General features: G+C 37.3%; 1 protein-coding gene and 2 long non-coding RNA genes across 6 annotated transcripts in view; 2 read left to right on the top strand and 1 right to left on the bottom strand.

Annotated features, from left to right (window-relative positions):
• The window catches only part of PHTF2 (putative homeodomain transcription factor 2), a 65,584-nt gene extending 49,566 nt beyond the window's left edge, over positions 1–16,018 (top strand). For all 3 annotated transcript variants that reach the window (XM_090135457.1, XM_031592759.2, XM_090135454.1), the window contains 8 exons: positions 644–772; positions 1,807–2,079; positions 3,054–3,185; positions 5,177–5,263; positions 6,299–6,454; positions 8,889–8,984; positions 12,279–12,404; positions 13,132–16,018. In XM_090135457.1, the coding sequence (XP_089991583.1) occupies positions 644–772; positions 1,807–2,079; positions 3,054–3,185; positions 5,177–5,263; positions 6,299–6,454; positions 8,889–8,984; positions 12,279–12,404; positions 13,132–13,152 (1,020 nt within the window). In that variant the 3' untranslated portion in view covers positions 13,153–16,018. The remainder of the gene's footprint in view (positions 1–643; positions 773–1,806; positions 2,080–3,053; positions 3,186–5,176; positions 5,264–6,298; positions 6,455–8,888; positions 8,985–12,278; positions 12,405–13,131) is intronic.
• Positions 16,019–16,345: 327 nt separating this feature from the next.
• On the bottom strand, positions 16,346–19,827 carry LOC116229039 (uncharacterized). Its single transcript, XR_004166938.2, has 4 exons — positions 18,611–19,827; positions 18,223–18,263; positions 18,071–18,138; positions 16,346–16,434 (listed from the first exon to the last, which is right to left on the bottom strand). It is a non-coding gene; the product is annotated as an uncharacterized LOC116229039 (long non-coding RNA).
• LOC149919398 (uncharacterized) overlaps positions 19,236–21,571 on the top strand; it is a 27,974-nt gene continuing 25,638 nt past the window's right edge. The window contains exon 1 of one of the 2 annotated variants that reach the window (XR_016464258.1): positions 19,236–19,317. This is a non-coding gene — a long non-coding RNA (uncharacterized LOC149919398). The remainder of the gene's footprint in view (positions 19,318–21,571) is intronic. The other variant, XR_016464257.1, reaches the window with a different exon arrangement.

The following is a 21,571-nucleotide window of genomic DNA, read 5'->3' as shown; positions in this document are numbered from 1 at the left end:
TGCAGCTATAATTTATGTTAACAATATAGGTGTTGTTTTTTTTCCCCTCTAATGGAAAAGAAAGGAAGCAGTTGTCTACTTAGCAGTATAGAAAGATTTGGGGTAAATACTGATAAATCAAGCTCTAACCCCCTCACCACTTTATTAAATGATACGATAAATATTTGATAATATGCCCCCATCTCAGCCTTTTTATTTGATTCAGACAGTGCTGGTTAACCTGGCAAGGCTGAGATCAATTTTGATCCCCTATAACTAAGAGGAGTGAGACAGGACTGAGGGAAATCAAGAAGTGGCTGCAGCAGCACTTGTTACCTCAGCATTTTCTGTGTCTTTCAGTTCTCACTTAGTTGTTCTCTGATTAGAGTAAATAAATATGTGCTTTCATTACTTTTGGCTGAAATTACTTGGCTGCTGGGGCAACATACATTGATTAGAGTCCTAGAGCCACACAGCTGTTTATTGGGAAAGAAGTGAATGACTGAGTATTTAACATACAGTAATGCAGGAGAAGTAAATGCTATGTAACAACATTTGTGTCAGTCTAAGCACTTTTTTTTTTGTCAGTGTATTCCTGACAAAGAAACACTGACACAACAATAGGTTGATATTACTGATGGAATGTATTGATTGTCTTCCTCAGAGTCACTTGCCTTGGATCCATAGTTTGAATCCAGGACTAGAAAAAATAAGTGCAATTGTATGGGAGGGGAATGACTGCAAGAAAGCAGATATGTCTGTGCTTGAAATCAGTGGTATGATAATGAACAGAGTGAGTATTCTTTTTACAGGTATTGTATCTAGGTTCAAAAATAAGTACCGCCTCTACTGTTACATGACCAACATCTGCCTCTGATATCATGGGCCAACAGAATAAAATAGGAGACGTTATTTTTGGAGTGGTCCTCGTACTTATAGCTCTTGTAGCTATTAGTAATAGTAGTGGTGTGATAATAAAATACATAGCCAGCCTCTGTTTTATTGTTCCAGTGGCATATGCTGTGAATATTTATCTCCTTGATTCTTGTGGACAACTAATATGTGGGGTTAGAAGTACATATATCTGAGTATTTGGATGCTGAAGTTCAGATTAGAAAAGAAAGCTTTTCTGTTTTAGGAAACAAAAGTTTAAAGAGGATGAATGGAATGTCTTCTGATTCCTGGCATTCCTTACGATTGATATCCTACTGTTTTTCATATATTTAGTAGGGTTAAACGTAAAATCTTAGCATAGTTTATGACAATTGTCAGTAATTCTGACAAGTTGATATGATGTTTCCAACTTGTCGGAAAGCACTGCATTCACAAACTTAGTTCAGATCTCTGTATCTGCCTCAGAAACAATGTAGTTTTGGGTGTAGTCACAGTAGAAGTGAACCTTGATAAAGCCATAGCAACACAACAGAATTCCAATCCTACTGCACTGTGAATGCTTTGATTCTTTTAAAAATCATATAACCTAGAAGTAGAATGCAATTAGACTATTAAATTAAGATGGAGCATGTAAACAACAAAGTCTGATTGGTTGAATTTTGCTAATTCAGTGTTAAATTAATTTAACAGCAAGAATATACACTGAAGTGTTTCAGTGTTTTGTTGCTGGTGTTTATTTGTGATTGTTGCTGTGTATTAAATGCTTGTGGAGCATTTTCATTTTATTATAGTAAACTGCAGAGATGCTTGGTTGTAGGTTTCATATCATGTAACACATTTTAAAGTTTTTGTTGCAGTAGTAAAACAGTGACATTAACAAGGACAAGATAAGTTCCAACCTTTACAAAGTGCTTTGTTTTCTTTTGCTTTTAGGTGAACAGCTATATACCAGGAATCGGTTATCAGATTTTTGGAAACATCATATCTTTAATCTTGGGCTTAATGCCATTTGTATTTCGACTTTCCCAAGCTAAAGATTTGGAACAGCTAGCTGCACATTCTGCCACTGAACTTTGCATTACAGCATTTGGATCAAATGGAGACATACTGGTTCTCTCAATGGTTGTTATAAGTTTTGTGGTCCGTGTGTCTCTAGTGTGGATTTTCTTTTTCCTGCTGTGTGTAGCGGAGAGAACTTACAAACAGGTACATAAAATAAACTAAGAGGTTTAATCCAAAACAAAACAAATCATTTGTTTTGGGGTTTCATTTTTTTTTTTAATTTTATATTTTATTTGGTTTTGTGGATATTTTCATCTTGTGTTCATAGTTGCCCCAAGATTTTGTAAATCAGCAGTTACAGATACTTCAGTGGGATTACAGATTAGGCAATGAACCAGATACAAAGGACTTAAGTGTCCTTCAAGCTCTGTAGCTAAGCATTTTTCTTGCATAAGAGCATTTTGGAGGTAAAACCTCTTATTTCATAGTTCTGACTCAACTCATTGGCCACTTCTTAGTTATGACCCGTTTGTCTTCAGTTTTCCTCAAGGAGAAAGAAATTTGGTAAAAGAGCTCTCTGAATTTCTAGATTGTTCCACCTGTGTGTTTCATTCAAAACATTCTTGAGAATAATTGGAAACACTCTGGTCCAGACCCCAGCCCTGTCTGCTTTTCTGACACTTCTGTCCCAGAGACTTGCAATGTTACTGTCTGATATTCTCTTACTAGCTCCCTAGTATAGTTACTTTCTAGCCTGGAAAAGAAAAAAGATGAATAGTTTTCTTGCATTGTAGCCAAAAGAAGGGATTCAGTACAGTAGAGTAGCTTTGAACTGTTTTAGTTGCCATTTCTGTTGGAAAAAAGTTCTGGGTTAAGCACTCTTTAATGCAAGTGATGGACTTGTTTGAATATCTTCCAAATTTTAATAGATCTGTTTAGTAGATCTGTTTGAAATTTGAAAAGAGGAATTGTACTTCTATTTTGTTTTTCATTAAATTAATGTGACTTTTAAAACTGTTCAGTGTATCTCTTCTTTTTAGGACTCTTATTTCTGTGTTGTAATAAATGTTTTACTTCACCTCGATACATTGTACGTTGATATATTAAGGCTTTTTCTCCATTTTCTTTTTAGCGCCCTCAAAAATGACTTAACAGCTTCATTTTTTTGTTCCCTGCAGAGGCTACTTTTTGCTAAACTTTTTGGTCATCTAACATCTGCCAGAAGGGCAAGAAAATCAGAGGTTCCTCACTTCCGTTTGAAGAAAGTACAGAATATAAAAATGTGGCTTTCTCTCAGGTCCTATCTAAAGGTAAAGTAACGAAAATTTTTGCTACCACTTAAGTAGAAACAGTCCCATGTGCTGTTGGTGAAAAGTAGGTATTTGAGTCTGAGTTGTCCTCTGTGTGCACTTACTGGTGCATGTGTGCCCAATCCACTTTATTTTGCCAACTCCCGGCCAGCAGCATCAGCAGGCAGCCAGATGGTGAGAGTGTTTTTCACCTTGGTAAGAGATATGTGTTCAGAGTAGGAGTCTTCTGTTAAGTGATTAGAGCAAAGATGTGTCTCAGGTGAGTATAGTGGGTAAATCATCACTTGTGGTAAAACAGACAATAAATCACTCCACCAGTTAGTGTCATTAACATACAAGAATTTATGAAGCAAGGCAGCTTGTGTGCATATTTATGCTGTGAGTGCATACATACCACACGAAGCTAGAAATTGTGCCCACGACTTGTAAGACATTCTGATCTCTTTGCTGTTTGTTCAACTGAAATAATGAGATGTCTCAAGTGATAGCCCTCTAATGCTCTTTTCATCCCAGAGCATTTTGATGATCCTAGCTCATTTTTTGAGTTTGCAAGTTTTTTTTTCCATTTTTCTCTCTGCATTAGGTAATGAAACTTTGGAGCCTACAGCATGGCAGGCTTTTTTCTGTCTAGTCTGTAATGTGTTGCTGTGTGGGAGGAAAGAAGGATAACAGCATTTGTGCAGTAGAATGTAGCTCTCATGCTTTAAAAGCTATATATGTTGACATTGATGTGGAGACTGTCTTGCCTTCTTTCCTCACAACTGTCACCTATGTATTCCACCTCTTCATATGCTGCAAGAAACTTCTCTATAATTCTGTTGTTGCAAACAGAAGCCCAGTCACACAGTGGTCAGAAGTAGGTGCAGAAGAAACTGAAAAATAACCAGTGAAGGACAGTCATTTTCACCTCTGTCTGCTGATATATGTGCTTCACTGGGCAGCTCCATAAGGTCTGTACATGCATAAGTAAAGGAGTGGAGACAAGCAACTAAGGAACTTAACCTTCTCACAGTGGTGCTACTGGCAGATACTGGCATAGCATTTGTCCGAATTACACTTGCATGTTACCTGGTTGTGTGTCCATTTGTAAGTAAATGAATTGAAGTTTGTGCACATCTTGAGTTTCACGCAGGCAAAATACAGTGTGTATAAGAGCATGTACTCCTGCATACCAACTTGTATTTGATTTTTTTTCCCAGTAATTAACCTTCTATCTCTTTCTCCAAGTTCCAAGATTATACCTTGCATATATGCACCTCCCACTTTTCTCCAAACACACTGCTAATTACATAAATATGAGAACAGAGTTGTGAAATAGATGCGTATTGTGACTTGGATGTGTTTCATTGCAGCAGAGGGTACTTAATTCTTCAATTAGAAAGAACGTGGAAAATGTTCAGTGGATGGAAACATTTTGTTATACCAGTAAGCAATTAAGAATAAAAAAATACTGGATACGGTGACATTGAATCTTTCATCACAGTGTATTTGTTTCCCAAGTTTTCCTTCTTGTTCTCTTGGAATTGTCACATGAGAGAATTGTACCTCGATGGGAGAGTGATGTGCAACTATGATTTTTATATGTTAGAAAGATGCAAGTAATGAAAACAAATTGCTATGTGAAATTATATCTTGATATTCCCTTGCAATCTGATGTCCAAAATGTTGTTAGCACTGGTTTGATACTGGGAATGAAAGCCCAGTGCTGTATTGAATTCACTGCTTCTCATCATGAATGAGCTGACTAAACAAGTGGTGTATATATTCTTTTATCATAGCTGTCCTTAATTGTCTGCATCTGAATTATCTCAAATGCCTTTGGTATTCGGTAGGAGCTGTACTTTTAATTCCTTTATGTTGTGTGAAACTCAGATTACCAAATTGCAAGCTATGAGAAAACTATGTTCAAAGAGTAAATATAACTGGATGCACTGAACGTCAGTGCTGGTTAAGTGGATTTTCACTCACGTATGCATCTCTGTTATTTTCAGCGTCGAGGTCCTCAGCGCTCAGTTGATGTAATAGTTTCATCTGCCTTCCTCCTGACTATCTCAGTTGTATTTATCTGTTGTGCACAGGTGAGGAAATCATGCATGACTTCAATAGTTTTTAAAATAATAGACTGCCTTTTGTGTGATGGTTCTATTAAGATAAGATCTTGTCTTATTAATTGTCTATTAATTGTCTATTAAGATAAGAGACCCAATGAAAAATCAGTAGTGGCTATTAGAGCTTTTCAGAAGGTTAAGCTACATTCATTGTTTTTATTTATTTACTTTAGAATATTATCACTATGCCACTCTGTAATAGCCAAAGAAACTCACAGTAATTACTGGCATGGTGTTATTACTGTTTTGTTTCTTATCTGTCCTCTTTCATTGTTCATTTTGTAATTGAAACAAAAGTTTTTTCTAATCTATTGCATCAAGATGTGCTTCATAAAGATATAACAACAATTATAATTTGAGGATGCTGATGAATTTGTTGGCTGGATTAGCCTGCCCTCTAGTGGAATATCTTTTTGGAAGCACATCTATGCTTAAATCAGATTTCTTATTAATAAGGAGTCTGTGCTCGACCTTCTGTTTCACCGTACAGGTAAGCTTCTGAATGACTTCTGGTTGTATTTTCCACTTCCTTCCCTTGTTAATGTTAATGTGTTTTCACAGTAGTGAACTATAAATACATTAATTAGGACGTAATTCAGCAATCACACTACTTGAATCAAATTTTCTATGTAATTCAGTATATTTGAAGGCATATTTTGTTTTTCATCCCACACGGTGTCTTTGAAATTGCAAAAAAGAGTTTAAAATTGTCATAGAACGTAATACATTTTTCTGTTACTTTAGAAATATGAAAAAAACGTTTAAATTCTGATTGAACTTTGAATTCACTTTCTTTCAACTTTTTCACTTTTCAACCTTTTCTCAATCCTAATATCTTTGACAGAATTTTGATTTTAAATTATGATTAAAGATATTTGATGCCTGAAAACAACCTTATACTTATTACTGGGAAATTATTTTTTGGTGTTGGGAAGATACATAATTCTTTTCTTACATTGCAATATAAATATTAATCTGGACTCAATTTTTCCCTTTTGCTTACAGCTGCTTCACATGCATGAGATCTTCCTTGATTGTCACTACAATTGGGAACTAGTAATTTGGTGCATTTCACTAACACTTTTTCTATTGAGATTTGTTACTCTTGGATCTGAAACCAGTAAAAAATACAGCAATACCTCAATATTACTTACTGAGCAGGTGAGAATTTGTGCAGATATACGTTTTTCTATCTAAGTATAGATCATTTATCTATTAGCTCTTAGGCATGCATTCTAGATGACTTAAAATGGTTTGAATTTAATAGTTAATTGTGGTGTAGGGAAACAAGTTATTCAAGATTCTTACAACCTGAAGTTCTGTTTCTGTAGATACTGAAAGAAATGCAAAGAGCAAGGCAAATGAGAGACAGAAAAACTCTAGATTTTATTTTGCTTTCATAGGTTTTTAAACTGCACTCTTTCTGAGAGTCAGCCCTTGAACATTTTAGCCAGTTCAAAAGCTGAAGTTGAAAGCAACAGTCTAAGTCCCCTGAACTTTAAATAAATAAAAGTTTAACAAGTGTTATCACTTAACTTTGTACTTGAATCCAGCTTATCCTATTATAATTCATTTCCCTGAAATAAAAAGGAGAATATAATTCAATATGAGACCCTTTCTGAGAAAATATAAAGGATATACAGACCTCTAGGTAAAACTCATTTTGGAGTGGTTACGTGTACAAGTTCAATAGCATAATGTATTTGCTTTCATCTTATGCCAGGTTCATAAATGTCTGATATTTTGGCCTTTCATGGGTCTAAGCCCATACTTTGTCTGACAGACAGTGATCTATAAAAGTGTATCTGAACTGATATCCTTGAAAATCGGACGGTGATTTGATGTGTATGAAAAAGAGAATGAAGTTTCAGAACAATCACAATAAAAACAAAAAAAAACAACCCAAAGAAATGTTAGCCCTCAGATTCAAACATATGAAGTGAAGTTGTGAATTCTTTTTTCCGTCAGCCAAGTTCCAAGCTCTTCTGTGTACTTTACATTCAACCTGTGACTTTAACGAATTGGAGTTGTGACTGGAAACTAAAAGATTCATCATTTTTAACCAGGGCATTTTAGATTGTGTGCTGCTTGTGAAAGTGTTTTTAATTGCTCTTGTAGATTAAGTTTATTTGTGGCATTCTTTGCTAAGAAAAACACAAATTGTGTTCTGATCAGGTTATCTTCTTGCCACTTTCAAGCCTCAGAATAGGTATGTAGGTGTGTGTAGATATATACACATTCAAAATCCCCTTATTTTTCAAAGGATGCAATTGAACATGGATGTTTTTGATAAATTAGTGAAATCATAGTAAACATTAAAACAGATTTGTAACCCTCCTAGGGTTTGTTTTCTACCTTTTTTTTTTTCTTTTTTTTTTTTTAATAATTTCTATTCTTAGTTTATTCCTGTTTTTTAAATGCTTGAATTGCTGAAAAATGTGATGTCATATTCAAGGTCTGATATCCCTTTGTCTCTAAAAACATAATTTACTTTGGAATGAAATAGATTGGGAGCTTAATTTGCCTTGCAATGTATTAGTGATCATTTTGATTTTAACTTAATTGTACAAGCTTACAGTGAACTTGCCAGGGAGACACAATAATATTCAGTTATTCTTGCTTACATGATGAGGTCCTTTCTTCAGTAACCACTTTACAACAAACCCCTGTAACAACGCTTCCTTTCTGCAGCTTTGTTGCTATAGCTTGGTAGAAGTTTGTCGTTTGAAGGACTGCTTGAACATAATGCTGTTTGTTTTTTTTTTAATGTATTGTCAATGGCTGTCATACTGAAATGAAAAGTCAGATTTTTTTTATTATTTTTTTATTTTGCAATTAAATAAAAACCAAAACACTGAACTTTGCCAGGTCCAGCATGTATATCAGACCAATTGAGAATGAAAGCAGGAGTTTCAGGATTTCCAAGGGAGAACTAGTATTCATAACTAACTTTCTCAGAAGCAGTGTTCTAAAGAAGTCTGGATTCCAGAAGCATTGAAATGATTGATACACTGTTCTTCTACAGCAACAGAGAGTTTAATTCAATAATAATTCATATTTTTCAAGGCACTAGGAGGATTTTCTGCATTGAAGGTGTTTGTGAAGTATTCAGTGACACAAATCTTTTTGAAAGAAATTATACTTCAGCAGAATTATGTTCTATCATTTCAGTCAATGCAAGAATTTCTGGGAATGTTAAGCCTATAAGGTGTGCACACTAAAGAATTACATCTGAAAATGAATTGGCAAACCTCAAACAATTATCAAAAAAAGAAAGAAAATATGCAGACATTGCATAGGTGGTGCTTTTTGTCTGATTTGTAGATGACATTAAACTTTAAAATTGTTCCTGTATCACAAAACATTGTCTTTTCCTACAGAACTGGGGCAGTATTTGTCCTTAAAAATTAAGAACAAAGCAAAGAAAATCCTGTGCTTGCAGAAATGTCATTGCTGTTCTATCATGTATACTGAATAATCAGTATTTAGTTTATTATATATTTAATAAACTATATTTAGTTTATTATTAAATGCTTTCAAATGAATTCCTTTAGATTCTGCATACGTGTTGATATTTGTGTTCTGTTTAAATCAGATAAATCTGTACTTGAAAATGGAGAAAAAGCCTAATAAGAAGGAGGAACTGACACTAGTGAACAACGTTTTAAAACTTGCCACTAAGTTATTGAAGGTAAGAATTACAACAGATTTACTGTATTATTTATAACTTAGAAGCAGAATGGACGACTTCATGAATCATTTGTGTTATTTCTGCAGTGTCCTTTGGTTTAAATCTGCTCTGTAACTGTTGCAGTGATGCTACTTGTTCATACTTCTTCAGTCTCTTATGTTGCTATTGTTGTGAATTAAAAACAATTATTACATGCAGTAAGTTCTGTTCTTTAATGTAGAGTGAGAGAAGATGCTATAGGATGTACAGGATGAGGAACCCTCGTGGAATGATGCAATTTGGTTTTGAAACTCGGTGTCTATTTCTAGTAATAAGCTACTAAATTATTTGTATTCTGCCTCAAAAATAATTCCTTTTAAAACTTGATACTGATTAGCATTTCAAACTACAACTTGATTATACTCAATACTGTCTTCACTTACTGTCACAGAATCACTTCTGCTGTTATGTGCAAGTTTTAAATTAAATTTGTCTAGCTTCCTCTTTCAGTATTCAGATCTTGTCATGCATTCTTCTGTTACAGTGAAGATCTTAAAATGCGGCCACTGATTCATTTATTCTTGGGTTAAGAGGGAATGTAACAACTGCATTTTGATTTCACCTTCAGGGAATCAACTCTTTCATTTAGTCAAAGATAGCGTGGCGATGTGAAAGAGTTCTTCAGAAATGATTTGCAAATGTAAAGGTCTTTTCTTCCCTTTAAATTCTTTTCAAAGCTGTGCTACGAGCACGTCCTGCCATGTTGAGTGTAGCACAGTTGATGCTTATTCCACATGTAGAGGATAGAGAGAATGGTTGGATTATCATTCAGTAAATCTAAGGCAAAGATTTCAGTATATGTACCTTTGCTCTGCAGTCAAAATAATTCAAGAACATTAAGATTTTTTTCTTTTTTAATTTTATTACTTATTTATGCGTATAGTGGTACTTTAAGACCTTGCTGCTTGGTTCTTCCACACACTGAACTCCAACCACTTACCCCTTTGATTCCCATGTAGTTAGCTAATAGCTGAAATGATGGAATGTTTCCTCCAGTCAGCTAACTCCCCACCACCTCAACTTCAACAGTGTTTGTGGTTCCTTTGTCTCAAAAAAGCACGTGGAACTTCTCATGTGAGAACTGACTGAGTAGCCTGGGACTCAAGATTGACAGAGCAATTATCTAAGTTGAGAGCTGTGGACCAGAGTCATGGAGTGCTTGGATGAGTCAAATATTGAGGATATCTCTATAGTGAGGGACCATAGAGCTGTTTTTCAAGAGCTGTTTTTGGAACAAGCAGAAAGAAGGAGGCTTGTAGAGGTATTTTGTCAAAAATGCTGTGGATGCAGAAAGATTATGTGAATTCAAGGGGGTCTGGACAAGTAGACAAAATGCATCACGTTTGGATATCTGATGAGCTGAAATGTTGGTGTTCTATGAGAAAACAGGGTGAAAAGTAGTTGACAGGATGCTGAATTCTTGGTGCTCCAGTGTTTTCCCTGCAATTCATGCTGTTTTCAGCATTTTCATGTTCTACTCTTTTCATGTTTTACTCTTTACAGAAATGTGTCAGCATCATGATCTGTCCAACAGAGGGGTGGATTTCATGACACAAATCCTACACCACCCCTTAGTTTCTATGAGAATGTGCCCAAAAGTGAGATGGGATTTCCAAATCTCCCAAACGGGAGCATTAGATGAATCCTTAGTTAGTGATCAACAGAATTATTTCATGTTCAGCAGTTAAGTGGACTGGATTGCTAAGAGCTTTTATTGACAATTAAATAATAATAATTAATTATATAATATTGACTATGCTTACTTTTTTATTTTACTCCCAAATGTGAAACCACAAGCTGAAAGTGTTTCCTTAAAGAGAAATTCTCTGCTGCTCTCCTTGGAATCTTGCTTTTTGTATTTGCAGCAAAGTTTAATACCACACTGCATTTGAATGGGATGGTTGTTCATTCTCATTTCACCTTGTTACGGAGAAGATTCAGAGCTGTGATATGCTTTTTTATTAAAATAGGAGTGATAAAACCTTGTTCAAGACCCAGGATGTAATGCAGGAGAAAGATTAAGAATTGAAAGCGCTGATGGTTGTTATACTTCATGTAATCCATTATTATATTTAAAACATATTTTCTTCTTTCTCACGTATTTCAAGGCCAGGAAAGTTTGGATGACTTTGATCACTCACTAAGAATTGCAAAACTGGTGAAAAAAGGTCTTTGTTCAAGTTCGTTACAGATTAATTTTGGCTAATGTTTTGATCATTCTAATGAAAGTGTAAAACATTTGCAGTTAAATGATCATTAGTATTTTTTTAAATCCTTTATGTTCATTTTCTATCTATGTTCATTACTGGTTACTCTCTAAATTAATAGAGAAGAAAGGGAATTGTATTAGGATAGACATTGTCATTTTTCATAGTAGTGAAGTAGTCTTGTGCCACTATGGAATATCTTTCTTTCCTTTTGCCTATCTATTAATTTCTTCAGTTAAACACTGAAGGTGATTTTTAGGAAACTGAGGAATTGTAAAAGGCTGGCAGACGAAGTAGCTCTCTGTTTCCTGGCTCTACAAGCAAACTGACAGATGTTCTACATGGGTAGCCTCTAAATTTTTGAAGGGTTATTCAGTTGCTATCGATCGACAGTCAGTGAACACAATAGCTTTTCAATTTTCTTTCATGTTTTCATAAGCAGAAGAACAGGGAAATGCTTTACTCCACTGTTAATTGGAGACTGCCTGAACTATCTAATAACAATCAGTATGTGCATGAACACAAATAAGGTGTACAATTCAGTGCAGTTTTTTATGCCAATTTGGCTGTTTTACTGAGACAGTAGAAATCACTGGCATGAATTCTTCCATGTATAGTGCATGTGACATTGGTGAGTCAGTGTGGAGTCCACAACATATTATTATTTTTCATAACAAAAATATGAAAATATGGGTTGTTAATTTGAATGTTGCTTGTTAACATGTAATGATGCTACCTAAATAGACATGAGTCAGTCATATCATTAATGGCATGACAGTCTACAAATAAATGATAGCTTATAAAGTACCCAGAGAAATCTGACAATAAAAACATGCTGCATAAAGCAGAATTTCTTGTAGCCTGCTCATTATGACTGAAACATTATGACTGTTTTCTCAGAGTTCAGTATATTTTGATGTTTTAAAGTAAATAATGGCAAGAGAATAAGTAGTTTGAAATGGAGGAAATACTCGTTTGGATACTTAAAACAAAAACCAAACTGTGTAATTTCTGCTTTTTAAATGATATAATTGTTTCATGTTATTAGGAACTGGACAGTCCATTTAGGTTATATGGGCTTACAATGAATCCACTCCTTTATAATATCACCCAAGTTGTCATCCTGTCTGCTGTCTCTGGTGTCATCAGTGACCTGCTTGGATTTAATCTAAAGGTAACTATTTCCCAGCCATTTTTTTTCTATTTATTATGGTGCTAAGAATGTTATGATAATTGGATCTTATGTTGTAAAATAATTAACTCTTATCTGTGTGAGCTAGCAGATTTATTATTTGAAAATGGTTATGAAATTGAAGCTGTATCATAAAAATAGCGATGCCCTCCTAAAATTTTCTGCAGTTTTGTGGTGTTTTGACTTTATTTAGGACACATAATCACTAAGAATTCCTAGACATGAATAAAGAGATGCTTACATGGCCAGGTAGAAGACCTTGTTTTACTTCTTGTATTCCAAATCTGATTTCTCTCTCGAGTTCCCCATTGTGTTTGTATCTTTGTCTTGTATTGCAGTGAAGTACTACAGTAGATGCAGTATTACTGTGTCTAATGTTACAGTCTTGCTTTTATGGCTTGAGAACTGTCTTATTAGGTCATACTTTCTGAACCTCTTTGAACTCTATAAACTCTGGAAATTATTCCAAGATTCAGGGTATGGGGCACCTTAATTTCCACAAACTTGTAGCATAAAGCCTTCAATTACCCACTGAGTTTGCTTACATCTACTCTTTTTCATATTACAAGTAAATGAATGTAAAATGTATCTTTTGTATTAAATTTTGCATGCAGCTCATGTGATAAGAAACAGACATGGTATTGCAACTTTGCTAAATAGAAACTGAACTGGAAATACTGCTGATTTAACATTTTTCTAACTTTTTCAGCTCTGGAAGATCAAATCTTGATAATATGCTAAGAAGATGAGATAACAGTGTTATAGAAGAGCTCATTCATTGACAAATCTGCCTCAAAGCAGCCACTGAATCTGTATTTCAGAAGCTACAACCTCTTAAAGGATGTTGTTTGGAAAACTGAAGTGTTTACATCTGACTGTCTTGTGCAATCTTAGTATTTATTTCATCTTCTCACTATTTTATTTTCATTTTAGTTGACATTTTTATTTTCAAAAATATTTGTTTAGATTTGGAAAGGATCAAAGTTGAGAAGGTCAAAAACTGAGTGTCTGACAACTTGAAATCCTAGCAACTGAATACACTATATTACTGTATTTGTTGTTAAAGCTGAAGCCAATGTTGAACATTTTTAGTTGTGGTAGTGCTGTATGGAAGTCATTTGAGTTTTGATTAAGTGTGGTAACATGGCTTGGGATTTTTTATTTGCACCGATCGTTTATGAGGACAACAGAACATCAATAGATGTTTGGTTGCAATAAAGAGGGCATAAAAAATAAAGTACTGACAATACAGTATGACAGATAGCAGAAATATTTTATATTACTATTAGAAACAAGCGGGAGTTTTTAATATTTTGAATAATTCCAGGATCGAAACTGATTTAGGCTGCAGTTTAAATATCCTGGGATAGTAATAAGGTATTACGTAACAGGTCAACAAGTGCTCTTTGTTAACACTTTTATTAGAGCAATAATTGTAAATGGTTATCATACTGTATAATATTTTGATAAAATTAAATATTGTATTTATTTGAAATACTGGGCTGTTCTGCGCAGCTCTGACTGTGCATGCTCAATATCTGCACTTTTTATTGTTACTTTTAATGAGAAACTTTATATATATACATATAAATGTATATTAATTGGAATATATTATGGTGAACGATGGAGCAGTATATATTATATGTTAAAGCTAAATATTTAAATAGGCAAAAGACATACTGGTGGAAGGAAAGCTATAAATGACTGAGCGTAAGATAGATGCTCTCCTGATGTACACTATAGTATATGCCATTCATACCACATGGAAGTTTAAGAACAGCTAAAATAGCAAACGAGTTCTTCTGGTGGACAACAGAATGAATGAAGCCTCATATTCTCATAGTTGTGTCTTCAGATTAATCTCCTTTGCCTTCCGCCTGCCCAGCATGGGGTATTCCCTCATGCTTTCCCAGTGAGTGTGAGCCTCTCCCCTACCTTCTGACACTGCCTCTCACATGGACTGCTCAGACTGACTCGTTGTGAATGTTCACCTCATACAATTAATTTGTAAGTGGAAATTTTGTTTCAAGTAACTTACATTAGGAGAATGAATGTCACCAGGCTCAAGTGTTCTTGTATTTCTTGTTTCTAAAATAATGGCTTCATACTGAAAAATGATGAGTAATTATAAGAGGTGGGGCATTACACTATATTTGCTGATCTTCAGAACCTTTAAGCATTTACAGTAATGCATCTTAAACTTCTGTGGTATAAAACTATTTTTATATATAAAGCAACACAAACAAGCATTTTGTATTTTATTTGCCTCTGTACTAATGTTTATTAATGACCAAAGTGCATTCTGGTTTTTGAAAGAATGTATTACTGGAGCTTTAAGAACATACTATCTTTAGTTTCTCATGTGGAAACTTCAGCTGCATCTGATCTGTTTCTTCTTTTTCTGTTGTCTGATGCTGGGATTGTTTTAAAAAATTAAGTACATTTTATATACAGGTTTTTCCAAATTATGGTACAGACCTACACAGAACTTAATTTTGCACAAAATATGTTTTAAGAAAAAAGTGCAGCAGGAGTTCTCTAGGGGATAGAAGATGAGGCTGTTGCTTTTACAGCTTGTCACTATTTCAAAGCCACTCTTCAATTTAGAATGGAATTATTTGAAAAAAAAATCTTGAACAGTGAATATACTGCTTTCAGTACCTAAAGGAAAAAAAAAGAAGGTGGGAATGTGTTGCAGTTTCGGTTGAATGGGAAATTAGTTTAACCACATATACCTCAGCAACTATCACTGTGCTGGATTGTTGCACTAACAATGGTTATTTGGGAAGAATAAAATATGTGTGAAATGAAATTAAAAATAATAAAAACCTTTTATTTGCTACCATTAGATATATTCATTATCTTAAAAATGGGAGAGGTTTATCATATCCCTCGATATGGAAAATCCAGTATGAAAATGGAGGCAAGTAGAAATATGGCAGATCTTGCATGTTAATGGTTACTTTTGCCACGTGTTTTGTAACTGCGAGTGTGATCAGGCGTGGAATAAAGCTTTCTATGGTTGATGGTGAAAAAGGAGAAAAAAAGTGCAGCGAGCTGTATCTTTTAGTAATAACCAGCACATTTTGAGTCTGCCTGTTTTGATTTAAGTCCATGCTTACGAATATGCGTTGTTTGGTTTAAAACACTTGGGAGGGAAACGTTGCACATGGAGTGCAAGTGGTGGCTGTCAAAATTGAACTTTATTGCAAGAGCAGAAGCTTTCCAACACATGTTAGTTATACAAAGTAAATTTTTAATAGGACTGGAGATGCAGGTTCCAAATAAACATTTCCATCTGAAAAATACTGCAACAGATTCAGCCCTATTTCACAGTTGTTTAAGGGATTAATTTTAATCCCCATTTTGACGGTTTAATGTAATATAATATGTATATTTTTTTCTTTCCAGAAGCTTATTCTTTGGACATGTTCCACTTGTGGCATCTCCCTGGCCACTGAGAATTTGGCACCAGATTACACCATGCTCTTGTGTTCGTTTGCTCACTTTCTAAATTTGCTCCAAACGTAGGTGGTTTACAAATAAAATTTTCTTTTGAGGGTAATGAAGGACGGTGTTATACAGTAAGAAGTTAACATCTTCTGAGAGTCATTCTTTTAAACATTCATCTCTAGATGGCACCTTAATGTGACAGAGTTCTTGTGTATGTGTTAAAAATATTGCCAGGAAGTATCTTAGACATAATGCATGTTTACTTAGTACCTTCCAAAATGCTCATGGAACTTGAAGAGGATAGAATATGACTGATGCATCACTGTTTACTGGCTTATTTCAAGTTGTGTTCTATTTTTATGAGTTCTGACTTCCTTAAAGCTGTCTCCTTCAATAGAAAATTCTGTGTGGAATCCAAGCATCTATCAGTGTTCAGGCAGGAGTGTGACAGGAGACGTTGACACACCAGAAGGCTGTGCTGGCCAGGTCTCACTGAATGGCAGCCTAGAGAGCTGGGGTGGAGAGGAACTTCAGCAAGGATCAGTGCAGAGTCCTGTGCCTGGGAAAGAGTAATTGCATGCATGAGTTCGGGTTAGGGGATGGCCTGCTGGAGGGGAGCTCTGCAGAGAAGGACACGAGTGTCCTAGTGGACAACAAGTTGGCCATGAGCCAGTAGTGTGACCTTGTCACCAAGAAGGCCAGTGGGATCCTGGGGTGCATTTAAAAAGAGCATGGCCAGCAGGTCAAGGGAGGTGATCCTCCCCCTCTGCTCTACCCTGGTGAGGCCACATCTGGAGTACTGTGTCCTGCTTTGGGCTCCTCTGGTAAAATAAATAAATAAAAATAAAAGACAGGGATCTCTCAGAGTTCAGCAGAAGGCCGCAAAGATGACTGGGAGTCTGGAGCATCTCCTGTATGAGGGAAGATTGAGAGACCTGGAACCGCTCAACCTGGAGAAGGCTGAGGGGGATCTCCTTAATGTTTATATAAATATCTAAAGGGTGGGAGTTGAGTGGATGGGGCCAGGCTATTTTCAGTGGTGCTCAGTGATAGAAGGAGCAATGGGCACTAACTGGAATGCAGAAAGTCCCATATGAACATGAGTAAAGAGCTGTGTTCTGCAACCAGTCTCAGTGTTGGTCAGCTGTTCCCCAGCAGTCATTTGTCCTGTTTGGTTATTTTGAACCCTGTGAATATTGAGAGTTGAGAAGCTGAGGAGCAGAAAAGAGATCTGGCTGGCAGCAAGTTGAGTCTGAGGAAGCAGCCAAAGTGGTCAACCGTACCCTGTGGTGCAGCAGGCCCAGCACTGCCAGTGGCGAGGGGAGGGCTTGTCTGCTCTGCTCTGTGCTGTGCAGCCTCACCTCCTGCGCTGGGTGCAGCGTGGGTGCCACAACATCAGAGGGGCATAAAGCTACTAGACAGCGTCCAAGGGAGGGACATGAAAGTGGGAAGGCTGAGGGGAGGCCTGATGGCGGCTGCAGCTCCTCACAGGGAGTGGAGGGCAGCGCTGAGCTCTGCTCTGTGTGAAGCGACAGGGCCCGAGGGAACGGCATGGAGCTGCGTCAGGGGAGGGGCGGGAGAAGGGCTCAGGGAAAGGGTCTGCACCACAGGGCGGTGGGCACGGAACGGGCTGCACAGGGCCTTAGTTTAGCAGTTGTTTCAAACAGCTCCTGCCTGCTGTGCATAATCTTACTGTTAATGAATTTTATCAGGGATTAGGTGGCTGCCTCCTGGCAATACCACAATCCAAACTCAAGTCTCTTGGCGTATGCTTGTGAATTAAATGGCATATTTTGCTTTTGCTCTATTTCATACCCACGAATGGATGGGAGTTGAATTACTTGGCTAATTGAAAAATACAGTTAAACAAATGGAACTTCAGCGGTGGCTTGGCAGTGAAGCAGTGAGGATGTGAGCATGTGCAGAATGAGCCATTTGACTTGGTCACGTCAAGGATCGTGCTTCATTAAACCATCTCAGCAGTAGTTCTAATGGGGACCAAGGCTGAGTACAGCAGTCAGGGGTAGGAGATTTCCCATTAAGGAAGTCACCATCCAACAGCTCTGCATGTCCCTCTCAGCATACCCATGGCTGGGCTCCCAGGTAAAGAATGTTCTGTGTAGGACTCATTGACCTGAATTCCAGGGATGTTGAATTGATCCAAGGCTCCCTTTGTATTCAGCAAGGACGCTTACCTTTAGAATGGAATTCATACAGTTGATCCCTGATGTCAGTTCTAGTGATCTTCTGGGGGTCCTTCCCTCTTGATTGTAAAGGAAATGATGTGGGTAATTTGGATTCAGAAGTGAAATTTTAAGACATCTAAATGAGGGCAGATTAATCCTACCTTTACATTTTGTTCAGTAGTGCAGCCTTCGGCGTCCACAGCTGTGTAATTGGTTCAGCAACCACAAAAATTGAAGACAACCTTTATTATTATTATTATTATTTTCTCTTTTGCTTACTCCTAGAAATGAAGATTTCACATACAAGTTCTGCATCACGCACTGGTGCTCAGGAAATACTCTGAGCTGGGTATTGCCTTTGGTGAGCTGCCCATCTCCATGCAGCTCCATGCAGCCACATACAATGCTAGAATAGCACGTGGATGTAAATGAGGGTGAAAATGCAATGTTACAAAGGTCTACAACCTGCCCAGAAACACACCCTCACAGTTTGTGCAGGGAGGACTCTGTGGTGTGTGTTCCCCTAGCACCTGGAATCTGATTACCTACCTCTAAAGGAGTAGAGATGACAGAGATGAGACTTTCCCAACACCTCTCCTGTCTTATCTTCAGGCTGCAGTTTTACAGCTGAGTCACAAATTCTCCTAGCAAGCCTCTCACTAGCTGGCCAAGTGGCATTTGCTGGGCAGATAACAATAATGCAAAAAAATAAAAAATAAAATAAAAAAAAAATCCAGCAAGGCTTCTGGTTCCAGTCATTTGTAAACCCATACTGTGAAGTTATTCTTCTAAGTGTATCAGGGAGCTATTTGTTCATCTGACCAATATCGGTGGGAGAAACAGTCCCACTGTGACACCCACTGTGACACCACAGGCTGGTGCTTGAGTTCCATGCCGGTAACAGGCTGTGACCACGTCTGTGCCTTGTTTTGCTGCTCATGGACCTGGCTTCAGCAGTGTTGTCCTCCTCCGAGTGCAGCTGCACGTGTTTGCTGCCATGCTCAGTCTGCTATTCTAACACAGTTGTGGTTTTCTCTTAGCATGGTTTGTTTTGGTGCTGTTTACACCACGAGCATCTGCACCATTCCAGCTGCACATTGGTGAGGGGATGCAGCCCGAAGCAGCCTCTTTGGCTGCAGATAGAGCATTGTGGAGCTTCACGCAACAGTGGTCACTGGCACTGACCTTGGAACAGGCTGGAGCCAAGCTACTGAAATGGGACTAATTCTCATTGTGTATAGAGTGGAATTAATATGGTGAGTGCAAATAGTATGGACTGGCAAAATTGTTGGCCTTGAGGTGGCAAAGCACAGCAGTAAGAGACCACTGTTATGTCCTATTCTTCTTTGCCATGCACGTCTGCACACTGTGCATTCCAACAGTGCCACAAATCCTGCCTTCCTCAATAAGAATAGAAATTCAAAGCATGCAAAGGATAATTGCAAAATGATTATTATAACTTGGAGGAAGCAACAGATGCTTCACTTGTTGCTGTGACTTGCTGAAGGAGTACTAATTTTCCAAGCCTATTGAGTATGTGTTAATCAGAGACATTTCTGTCTGTTCAGGAGCATGATGAGATCCCTCCAAACATCCTTTGTCTTGGCCCAGTAATACAATGCCAAGGGATGCACTTCTGGGACCAGCAAAATAGATTTTGCCACCACCTTTATATTTTGTTTCTTTCAAATTTTCTTAACTGAGCAAGTAATCTATCTGGACATAATATGCAAAGTAATCATTGGTGCTTTAAAATAACACTGTAAAACCCCAGATCCAGTTGTAAAAAATAATTCTAAAAAAATCTCTGTTTTTACTAAAGATAAGGTTAATGCCTGTTGAAATTAGTACTGCTGATAAGGAATTAACACCTGGAGCTCATAGGTGGGGGTACACTGAGAATTGCATCCTCCCTTCTGATCCGATGGTCAGAACCTGCTGTGACTTCTGCTTAGCAAGATCCCAGCCCAGCTCTACAAAACCAATGGCTGTCACTGCAGTACAAGAAAATGAAAGAGATTGAACAGTCAGGACAGTGATTGTGGTATTGCTGGGAATGTAACAAAAAAATTCCTTGTACCTTAGTGAGAAGGAAGTCTGGAGCACAAGTCATATAGGGAGCAGCTGAGGGAACTGGGATGGTTCAGCCTGGAGAACAGGAGGCTCAGGGGAGACCTTACAGTTCTCTACAGCTGCCTGAAAGGAGGTTGTGGTGAGGTGAGGGTCAGCCTCTGCTCGTAGGTAACAGTGAAAGGGCGAGATGAAATAGCCTGAAGTTGCACCAGGGGAGGTTCAGGTTGGATATTAGGAACAGTTTCTTCTCGTAAAGAATGGTGAGGCACTGGCACAGGCTGCCCGGGGAGGTGGTAGAATCGGTCCCTGGAGGTGTTCAAGAAACATGGAGATGCAGTGGTACTGAGGGACATGGGTTAGTGGGCATGGTGGGGATGGGTTGGTGGTTGGACAAGATGACCTTAATGATTCTATGATTTGAAGTCCCCTGTGGAATTTCCGTAGTGTTGCACTGAATTTTCCATGCCTGGCAATGTGAAGTAACTCAGTGACATTATAGCCATGTCAGCCTACAGTATGGGTGTAAAGCACTGCACAGCTATCTCTGTGCAGGGGTCATTTTTATGCACACTTTCTCCATGAGTTGGAGCCAAGGTCAGGGAAGGGATCACAGGGCAGGCATCACAAAATCTAGATTTTGCTATTTAGGGAAAAATAGGATAGAAGAAGCGAGGGGAAGTTGTAATGTTCTACACTAAAAGTCTTTGAAAGTTCTCACAGCCAGAACAACAACTTAGCAGCAATAACTCTCCCAAACGCTGGTTTACAATCCTGGATGCCTCAAATAGTCATTGACAAAGCAGTTTCTAAAAGCACAGAATTTCTACTTTGTAACATATTTTTTTAAATGACATTCTTCACTGATTTTTATTTTGTAGTAACACAAATGCTTCATGTAAGCAATAACTGAACCTCTATTTTGAAAACCAGTTTCTGTTCCTTACTCAGCAGGATATCCAAAATTTGGTGCTGTGTGCCTATTTCAGATTTCCTTCCATACACAAACTCATGTTTTCAAACTGTGAAGGTTTTCATTGTCTCAGAATACAAAGTAAAGCAAGTGATAAAAAGCGACTGAGATCAACAAGCAGTACTGCCAACTCCCTGCAATGCTCCCTTTCTAATTCAGCTATTGGTGGAGAAATTGTTTCCAGACACCTTGGGATGCAGTTATGAGCATAAGCCCAGACACCCAACTGCAGGATGCAAGTGCTCGGAGTTATGGGCAGTACGTACTGAATTACAATCTTGGAGTATCATTTATTCTTTACAGTGCATTTCTGAACATGTTAAGTGTTGATTTTTGTTGGCTTAAGATGCTAGAAAGATTTAGCAGTAGTAAATTACTGGATGTTGGACTGGAAGCAAATGCTCTTAGTGTCCCAAAACTACAGCAGGTATGGTTTTGCAGGTAGTAATAACCAACTTCAGAACTAT

Source organism: Phasianus colchicus, chromosome 1 (genome assembly GCF_987193195.1).
Source record: "Phasianus colchicus chromosome 1, bPhaCol1.hap1.1, whole genome shotgun sequence".
Classification (NCBI taxonomy): Eukaryota; Metazoa; Chordata; class Aves; order Galliformes; family Phasianidae; genus Phasianus; species Phasianus colchicus.
This window is presented reverse-complemented; position numbering and strand designations above follow the sequence as displayed.